Source organism: Haemaphysalis longicornis, unplaced genomic scaffold, assembly GCF_048455015.1.
Source record: "Haemaphysalis longicornis isolate Haplotype H1 unplaced genomic scaffold, Haemaphysalis longicornis Haplotype H1 scaffold_3, whole genome shotgun sequence".
NCBI lineage: Eukaryota > Metazoa > Arthropoda > Arachnida > Ixodida > Ixodidae > Haemaphysalis > Haemaphysalis longicornis.
Window position 1 is genome coordinate 221,458,887 of NW_027526335.1, and position 9,337 is coordinate 221,468,223.

The 9,337-nt window shown below is 46.7% G+C and overlaps 1 protein-coding gene across 4 annotated transcripts in view; it reads right to left on the reverse strand.

Moving 5' to 3' along the window:
• The window catches only part of Art1 (arginine methyltransferase 1), a 33,128-nt gene extending 24,423 nt beyond the window's left edge, over positions 1–8,705 (reverse strand). Inside the window, exons 1-2 of one of the 4 annotated variants that reach the window (XM_077705080.1) lie at positions 8,564–8,596; positions 1,149–1,253 (exon numbers count right to left, since the gene is read on the reverse strand). In XM_077705080.1, the coding sequence (XP_077561206.1) occupies positions 1,149–1,253; positions 8,564–8,590 (132 nt within the window). In that variant the 5' untranslated portion in view covers positions 8,591–8,596. Of the gene's footprint in view, positions 1–1,148; positions 1,254–8,314; positions 8,411–8,563 lie in introns of those variants that run through there. The other 3 variants (XM_077705083.1, XM_077705082.1, XM_077705081.1) reach the window with 3 other exon arrangements.
• Between the last annotated feature and the right edge of the window lie 632 nt (positions 8,706–9,337).

Below are 9,337 nucleotides of genomic sequence, written 5' to 3' on the forward strand. Positions count from 1 at the left end.
GTTACTGCGTACAACACTAAGTATAGATCACACAGCAAATTATACAGTTTGTTTAATAGAAACGTATGAATGCACTTAGGTGGTTAAAATTGCACGAGGTAAAATCCCCGACAAAGGAACTTAACAATGGGGCACACCCAAGCACAATGCCAACAATCATCGTGTAAGCCTCATTTTGTTGCACCAACTGTTTTGTTGATGCACACGTCGGGGAATTTATTTGCAAAACTCATTGTAACTTAGGTTGAGTTGTTCCTCAAAGTTAGCATTTCCCTCTTTTGGGGGTGCAATTTTCAGTTTCTTTTTCTTCTTTCCGCTCCACTCAAGACAAAGGAAAAGTTTCAAGAAATCACTTGTAAGACTGAAATCCGACTTTGGTTTCCTGCAGGGAAGATTGGCGATCTTTTTTCATAAAATGTGAGGGTAGCTGTACTGCGGAAAGATGAAAGAAAAGTAGTGAGGGCATGAGAAAGAAGAAAGTCTGAATGAGTGGAATACGTCGGCCTTTAATGAGTGGTGCTGTTGGAAAATTTTTATAAAGAAACGGAAGTAACTGTAACAGTATTTCCTGTTACAGTCACTGCATAAAGAAGTAACCGTTGCAAGTTCCTCTATCTCAGAAGTAACTCGATACAGTTACCATAAAAAGTAACTAGTTACCGGTAACACGTTATTAGTAACTAGTTACTGCCCGAGACAGTGCGTGACATTGCCTGCTTTTTCTCATAGTTGGTCTGTTGTCGCTGCGGTAATTCATAGGCATTTTAAGCCTGAAAAGTCCCTTGCTTCACTTTCAAAATACTCGCAGTAAGGCGCGCTTTGCGCCTCACCACCGCACAGCCACAGGGATGACCCAGAACTTCAGCAGGTGCTGGTTGGGCCTCCTTGGAAGGTGCAGTGCAGCCAAGCGAGGAACCCAACAGCAAGGTTGCTGCACGGCGACCCTCCTCCGCGGTCCCCTGACCAAGTGGCAGTCAGAGTCACGCTAGCAAATGCGGCATCCCAGGAGTGTGTTCAAAGCTGCTCGCACACGAGTCACAGCACAAGGTAAACGGGGCTGGAGGAACACAGCCTACCGGTGAATCGGAGCGGCTCAAACGGCTCTGCAGTGCCGCACCTTCCCCTGTGCCCCGCCCCAGACTGCTCACCTGTTGGGCCACTAACCCTGCGTGGCAGCATGCACCCCCCAGCGAGCGAGAGAGGGGCCTCCTCACCTGGGTGCCGTTCACTGAGCCGCAGCCTAAGCGCATCTCCTAGAAAAGGAAGCACAGGGGCTTAGGGCGCGGCTGGCGCCCATGCTGTGCACGCCAGAAACAGCAAGGCTCGCTCACACTCAACACGTCCGCACAAGTGGCTCGTCTAAACGGGCTCCAGTAATCGCCGCAAGGACCACATCCCACACTGGCAATCGCAATGACGGAAATCTGCGCACTCTTTTTGCAGCAACCTTTTAAACGAACCACTTCGCTTCCGTGCTCGAAGCAGAAACATCAGTGACAATTTTTTGGGCTGGTCGGCGTCTCGCTTCCAGCCAGGTGGGACTCATGCAGGGGTAACAAATACACGCACCAGCAGATTGGCAAGACAAATAAGAATCTTGGATGCAAGGATAACACCGACACCAGTGCCCGTGAAGCACGCCTGCCAACTGTTTGCTCCGATGCCACCTAGTGCAGGAAAATACAAGAAAAACGTGCCTTGGGGGACCAGGAGGGTGTGTTCAGATAAGGACAGCCAAAGTGGTGCCATGACCATTTTTCGTTTGAGATCAAACTTGAATGATGTGTAGAACACTGCATCCCCACCATGGAACGGGCACTAGTTTAGTGAGTAACGCCATTGTTGGTTCAATCAAAAAATATTTCGAGCACGATCCAGCCGGGCTACTTTCCACAAAGCTTGGTGTGGCAACGTTAGGCACCTGTAACACGAAGTGGAAATTTTTCCGAAGGCTCTAAATTTTTTTTACCAAATATTTCCAAACTTTTCGGCTGCATTCAGAAAAATTGAACGTGTCATGTTTATATTGTTTGAAAAAATATTTCTCAAACTTAGTAGCGAGAGCAATGTCGTTCAAAAGTGGACTTCTAAAAAAAAATTTTTTTTACATGTAGGCCGTCTGGTTGTTGTAGGCCGTCTAAGCTGTCTGGTTATTTAATTTAGACTTGCTTACCAGGGGCTGCTTAATACTTCATAGCCTGCTCATTGCTCTAGAAGAAAACATTTTCGAAATACAACTCCGTAACGTGCGTCAAAAAATGAAAATGTGGAAAAAAGGGTCAACTTTCGAAGCCATTAAAAAAAAACAATATTCCTCAATTTTTGCAATATTTAGTGAAAATGGTACTAAGGAACTGAGTATTCTAGAAAGCTCAAAATGAGGCCACATTAAACACCTTTTTTAATGTCCAATCAACAGTTCAGTAGCACTTTGCAGTAAAAAAATGAAAATAATTGACTGTTTTTAAAAATTTTAGGAAAATAAAATGACATATCTAAAGAAAACTCGTCAGAGTAGTCATATTTACCCATTGTTAAAGTTGTTGCGTACCGCATTAAAATAATTGTTTTTTCCAGCTTGTGTCTTTTGCAGAGTAAAGTTGCTATTTCAAGAATATTTTTTTATCGCCTTGCCTTAGCCGTCTCATAAACCCATACTACGTTTGTGACGCTGATTAATCACAAATAATTAGTAATTGATCCATTTACATGCCAGTAAGTACGCTGCTGCAACTGAGAATTTTTGACATGCGAAAGTCGTGGTCAAGGGGGTATTCTCCATTTTACCTGGTACATGCGAAGTTCTAACTGCAAAAAGTTTGCCTTTTCATCTTTTCAACTGTCTGACTTAGAGGCTTCCGGGGATATAAATTGCTTTCTGAAAAACATTGTGTTTAGTTCCTAGAAAGTAAACTTTTATCTCACTTCAAAATCTGTCGAAAAAAATTTCTGCCTAAAGTTGCCACACCAAGCTTTGTGGAAAGTAGCCCGGCCGGATCATGCTCGAAATATTTTCTTATTAAATCAAAAATGGCATTACTCACTAAACTAATGCCAGTTCCATGGTGGTGATGCAGTGTTCTACACAATATTCAAGTTTCATCTCAAACAAAAAATGGTCAGACACCACTTTGGCTGTCCTTATCTGAACACACCCAGGAGAGAGTGTGACGCCGCCAGCCGCATATTCTCGCGCATACACTGCCCCCGTTTAGGCACAACTTGTTCGCAACAATTTGAAAGAGCTCCTCCTCCTCCAATGTTTCAGCCAAGCAGCCATCTGTGCCGCTGAAATCTTTGGGAGAGCACCTGGGTGAGCACCGGCCATAATGGCTAGCTTCGGCTGACCCTCAGGGCTGTCGATCACGCCCGTGCTCGAGGACTCCTTAAAGCCCCCCTCTCTCTCCTTCCCCTGGTTTCCACTCGATTTTTGCTGCATGCAGCATCGGGCGACCTCTCAAAAAAATTTAGCCGAGACTGTCCTCTCTCGCACTCGTCCCATCGTGCAGTAGAATTTCACACAAGAAAGCATCAAAGGTGCTGAGAAACTCTGTTCCCACCCGCCTTCAATCACCCCTCTCAACACAGGAAAACAGCCGCCTTAAAAGGACTGCCTTGGACACCAAGCTACTGCTGTCTCCACATTTACCACTGCCATGTTTACCCAAGTGTGGAAAAGTTTAGGGTAACGCAGACAAAGAAAAATCCAAGATAAAGAGAAGTGCCCCACTCATCAGCACTCAAACAAAATTGCTACACCTAGACACTTGAAATAACGGAAGTACATTTGTCACATGGCGTAGGGGCTCACTAAGGCGGGATTTTCGGAAATTTCTATCCTGAGTCAGGGAAAAGGGGGAAATTGTGTTTTTATACATTTGTGATCACATCGAAGTACTTTTTGCCAATATGTGTGGCCCTTAAAGGCCAATTGCACTCAAAATTTTTTTTGTCCATATTTGATCCAAATAAGCAGTCTAAGCTCTTAAAATCACCTTGGCGACATCCTAAGCTTCGTAAGCACACAGCACTCGAGGTACCGTCGTTCAAAGTAGCTCCATGCTGATGACGTTTGCACCTGGCGGAGAGTCGCCGAAACAAGTTCCGAGCGGCCTGTGACGGAGGCTGGGGAACCTGTCCGTGGAGCTCGCGCTTCTCCGGCCACTTGCACGGTGCTCCGCTGGGCGCAGGGATGCGTTCGCCCGGGTTTCTCTGCTACACTACCGCGCTGTACTGTCGTCGCCATCACGTTTGAAACTAACCACATAGGTAGCAATATCCACCCTTTTTTCAGCGCAATAAAAGAAATTAGAAGCCTACAAACTATACGCATGCTTGCAAACGTTCCTGGGCTAGCAAAATTCTTTTTACTTGGAAATAACATTTCGACTAAAAAAAAAAAAAAACACGCACACACTTGCCTTACATAAAAAAAAAATGCTTTATAAATTCTTGACCACTTGAACTTCCACGTCCAATATTTGCAATATAAGCACTGGGCAAATGCCGCCTCCATCCCTTGGACCTGTTCAAAGTTTTGCGACGTAACTAGAGTTGTTGTACACGCGGGCATAAACATTTGTGAGTCTTTTGCCTCACTCGCACAAGGAACAAAAATCAGCCTTGCTCGTGGTAACAAATGCATCCACACAAATATCAGCCGTCGTCTCAGCGAAGTACGAAAGCTAACAAAACTGCTCCTCCCATAAACTTGATTTTTTTTTTCCATTCCCAAATGAAGCGTTTATTTTTCTAGAGCGGTAGACTTAGTTTACTTGAAATTGAAATGTTTCAACAGCACAGTGAAAGTAGAAAACAGCGGTAGACACGTAATTTTTTTCAAGTTTTAGCGCATCGTTTAACTTTAGATCCCTTTTTTTTTAGTTTTAGTTTTAGATCCCTTTTACAATTAGGTTCTCGATGTGCAGCAGGGCGAAAAATACTGGGCTGATATTCACAAAGCTGTTTGCGCGTAATGTATAGTAAGAATTATTCCCTGCGGTTTATTCCCTTCAAAGAGAGCGATGTGACAGCCGAGGTGCCGGCTAACCAAAGCTGCTTTTCGATATCGTACGTGCAACTAGCTTTGTAAACCAGGGCCCGCTTTTTTACTCGCAATGCCAAGGATTGCTACAACAGCCGTTATTCTGATGGAAAAATAACTGTTGTACGGCCTACTTCATTTTGATTTTGAACTTAAAACAACAACAGCCGTTATTCTGATGGAAAAATAACTGTTGTACGGCCTATTTCATTTCGATTTTGAACTTAAACAGCGCAAATGACAAGGACTAAGAAAGAAGCACAGACAAGCGCTGCTGAAACAAACGCTTATCTGTGCTTCTTTCTTAGTCCTTGTCATTTGCGCTGTTGTTTAAGTTTAGAATGAACCAACTGGCCCCAGTCGAGACGCTAATTCAGTTCATTTCGATTGATAGCAACGAGATTTCGGAATTGCGCCTAACTCCACTGTCCTGAGGAAACATTAGTCGGAGCTCTTCTGTGGAAACAGCAGTGCCAAACGCGGCGCTACCACACGCATTTGAAGGCGGCTCTCGATGCCCTTTTACTATAACTGGGAAACCTACCGAAATATCCCTCCAGGTCTGAGCAAACATGGTGTAACTGTATTTTTACCATACACGAGGCTCGTTTTTGCTCAATAAGCCCCCATACTGGTTAGAAGCCAGGTATAAAACCAGCACGCACCTATACAGAGTAGGTTACTTGGAACTCAACCTACAGTTTTTGCTCCCTATAGTGCCTGTCGGCATACTTCCATGCCACCACAACGTAAAGTGATGTGATGAATATGTTGGAGTGTTCGGTAGGGTTGCAAAAACTGTTTTACCTTACGTACGATTACAGGGAATCGCAATGCCCAGAAGGCCTTGAATTTGTTTTGGTCTTGCATTTTCGCCGGTTTCGCTTATTAGAACAGACTCTGGCTGTTCCCTTTGCTTGAAAGATTGCTGAATAGAGAAGCTGTCGCCACACTCCGACGCTTCGCGCTCCGCACAGGACTGGCTTCACAGAATGGGGCGATGCCAGCAATGTTGTTTCTTCCACAGCGGCATCAAAAGCTATAGGGCATCTGTAGGGGCTAGTTGGTTCTGTATAACTTGCATAGAGAGCGCTTAAACTTTGACAGTAAACAAGGGCGAGAAAGACTACACTGCGCTTCGACCTGTGTTGTAGTCTTTCTCGTCCTTGTTTACTGTCAAAGTTTAAATGCTCTCCCTTCAAGTTATCAAAAGCTATACTTTAAATCCCGCCTTGAGCTAGCGTATGTGATTTTAAGCCTTTTATTATGACAAAAAGTGGTGCATGCGCAATATCTGGTGCGGACAAGCATCAAAAGTAAACCGCGCATGAAGAAACAGCAGGGAGAGCGACACCCGAGAGAAGCAGATGACAATTGCGAGAATCCCTAAGCTTATGTCACGGAGGCGTGCTTTCGCACTCACCGCCAATGCAATAAAAACAAAGTAACAAATTGCAGAGCAAAAAAAAATAACAAAAGGCGTCACAGCTTCCACCCCGCACCTCGTCACATGTTTAAAACATTACATAGTGCTAAAAATGTTCACAAATTAAGGACGAGATGAACCAGACTGGGCCTCCACAGGGGCTACTTCGAGTGTTTTGAGATGAACACGCTTCCCAGGTAATTCTGGGCAAATTCTTTGACAATTACTAGAGCAGGGTTACAGTTTCCCCAGGCGGTCCAACATTTCGTCGGGTATGCACCGGATGAACAAGTGGCGCAAGACCAAAGCATTGGCTATGATCACCCGCACAGTACCAGTGTCGAGCCATTAGTGAAAAAGGGTCAGTTCCACAGGCCTCGAAGGGCACAACAGGCACCCACGTGGGTCCACCACCAATTACTCTGGAGCGCAGGAAAGATAGTCCCAAGAAATTCTAGCCTGCCGTCCTTTTGGTGATGAAAGCCTCAGGGGCAGGCAGCACACCAGTGCCTACTTATACCATAAAATCTAAATTGCTGCTTCGCATCCTTTTTCGCTATGAATAAATTTAAGGTCTGTGAACGCCTCAAATCATCCGCTACAAGTGCAGTGCAAGCACAGGCTTTTTTTTTTTTTACTTTTAATTGCTATAAAAGAAATACGATTCAGGCAAGAAAAAGCAATAACATAATTTCGCAATAAAAATTTATTATAATGCCTCAATGGCAAATGCAGTGAGAGGGCGCCGCGGTCGACCAGTGTGCTGTTTATCCCGCGCTGTCAAAAACCACTGCGGCGACACACCGCTGTAATGCAAAACTGGCCCGGACAGTTGACGGCACAAGGAGGTGTACGCAGCGCTTAGAGTTACACGGCAATTAGAGAAGCAATACGAACTAAGTGGACAGCATGGGCACAAGCAGCACAAACCAGGACAACATTTGCATGGGGGATCAGCCTGCGTTCGCGCTGTCCACTGCGTTCGTGTGTCCTCTCCAACCATGCAACCCAAAGCGCAGCGTACAATAATGCAAAACCCTACAGGAGGTACTTTTGGCCCTCTACTTCAGAAGGAACAAGTTTAAGTCCACCGTTAGTGGAAAATGGCCAGCGTAAATGCTACAGAAAAATAGACACCGATGGCAAGCCCTTGGGACTCGGCCACAAAAGCAAGTCATGGAAAATACACCACGTGTTGCTCAAGCTACAGTCACGGCCACTGGTGCTCTCACGCAGCGGCCAACCAGGCGGCGCAAAACTGACGGTACGGCGCCGCGAAGAGTTCATTCACATCCGATGGCTCCGTAATCGCTGTGACGGTGACGCACGGGTAACACGCGGCGCCCAAGGCCGTTACATTTTACGCCGATATTCCCCGCTCTGAACAGTCCCACGTTACCGTGATCCACGAGGGAAGAAACCCTGGGACAATGAACTTGAAAATTGCGGCAGACTCGGTGTGCTCGCTTTTCTCACCCAAGAAAGTAACAACGAATTCCGTTTCCAACGGCACGCTCCTTTCTGCCGTCCAAAGGGCGGCGGCAAGAAATGGCCGCTAAGCAGCACGCTCAACTGACATCGCGAACACACGCGGAGCCGCCACAAGGATGTCCACGGAGCCGTCAGCGGCTTGGCACGACGCAGTGACTGCTCTGCGGGCGCGGCGCAACAGAGGACACTGGCGGCGCGCCGGCCGATGCACGGCGTTGAATGCCGGCGGCGGCAACTCGAAGCAAAACAAAGGAATCGCCCCCGACAGTGGCCACGCCGAACCCTCACTCGCACGGCGCAACAGCGAAGAACGGCAGCGCAACCGCAAAGAACCGCAGCTGCCGCAGCACTACCTGGGGGCCCGGGAAACCAAGGCGATCCCCGAATTCGGCCGCCGCAAAAAGACACCCGATGCCTTTTGCGAGATCATTCATTCGCGCCCGTGGAGAGCTCGCGTTGCGGGAGGGAGTGCAGTTCCCGCTGCCGCCGCAAATGAACACTCAAAAAGTTTCCCACTCGGCTGCAGGCCACTAGCAGGCCGCCCTGCAGCCTCGATTGTTCCACTCATGGCCTGTAGCCAGAAAGACAAAAGAGCGACTTACGTCCATTTGTTCCGCCATTGCGTCCATTTGCAGAAGCGCTTCCCACGTGGTTAGCGCTCGGTAGCCGGCTAGATTAGCTAGACGGCTGTCCGGCTAGACTGCCCGCAGAACCGGCAGGTGTCTCTCCAGTCGCAACGTTATTTTCACGGGATGCTGTTTTCAACCATGTTTTCAACCACAGCCACCACAGCGTGTCACCGTCTGATCCGGGAGCGGTTTTTCCATGGCGAAAAAAAAAAAAAAGAAAAAACTTTTCCTTTCTCGATGGGTTTTTTCCCACTTGATCTCACCCCGCTGCTCTCTGAGCATGCACTCTTCTAGGACGCGGCAGCGCCAAATTCAAACGGGAGGGAGCGGTGGTGCCGCAGCGTGTACGTTTATAGATTTGGTGGCGAGCTTTGGTGGCTCACGTTCGTCAGGTTCTCCCGTCTGTATAGATAATTTTGTTCCTTTCAGAACCCCGGACTTTGGGGGTCTTTTTCTTTGTTTTTTGTGTGTCAATAAAGTTTACCAACAACAACAATATAGATTTGTAGTAGAGTGAACTAAAAGATAGAGTGGTTCAAACGTATACTTACTAAGAAACTCTATGGGTTCAAACGCCCATAGGGCCCATGTATTAAAAGTGAGGCAAAAAAAGGGGTCGAGACGTTTAGGGGCGCTGCATCCATCGTGACTGGAAAAGAAGGATGGAAAAGAAGGGATCGCTGGGAATCTACAGAGCAAGCAAAAAAGAGATCCTAAAGAGAACTTTTATGACAACAATAAAGGTAG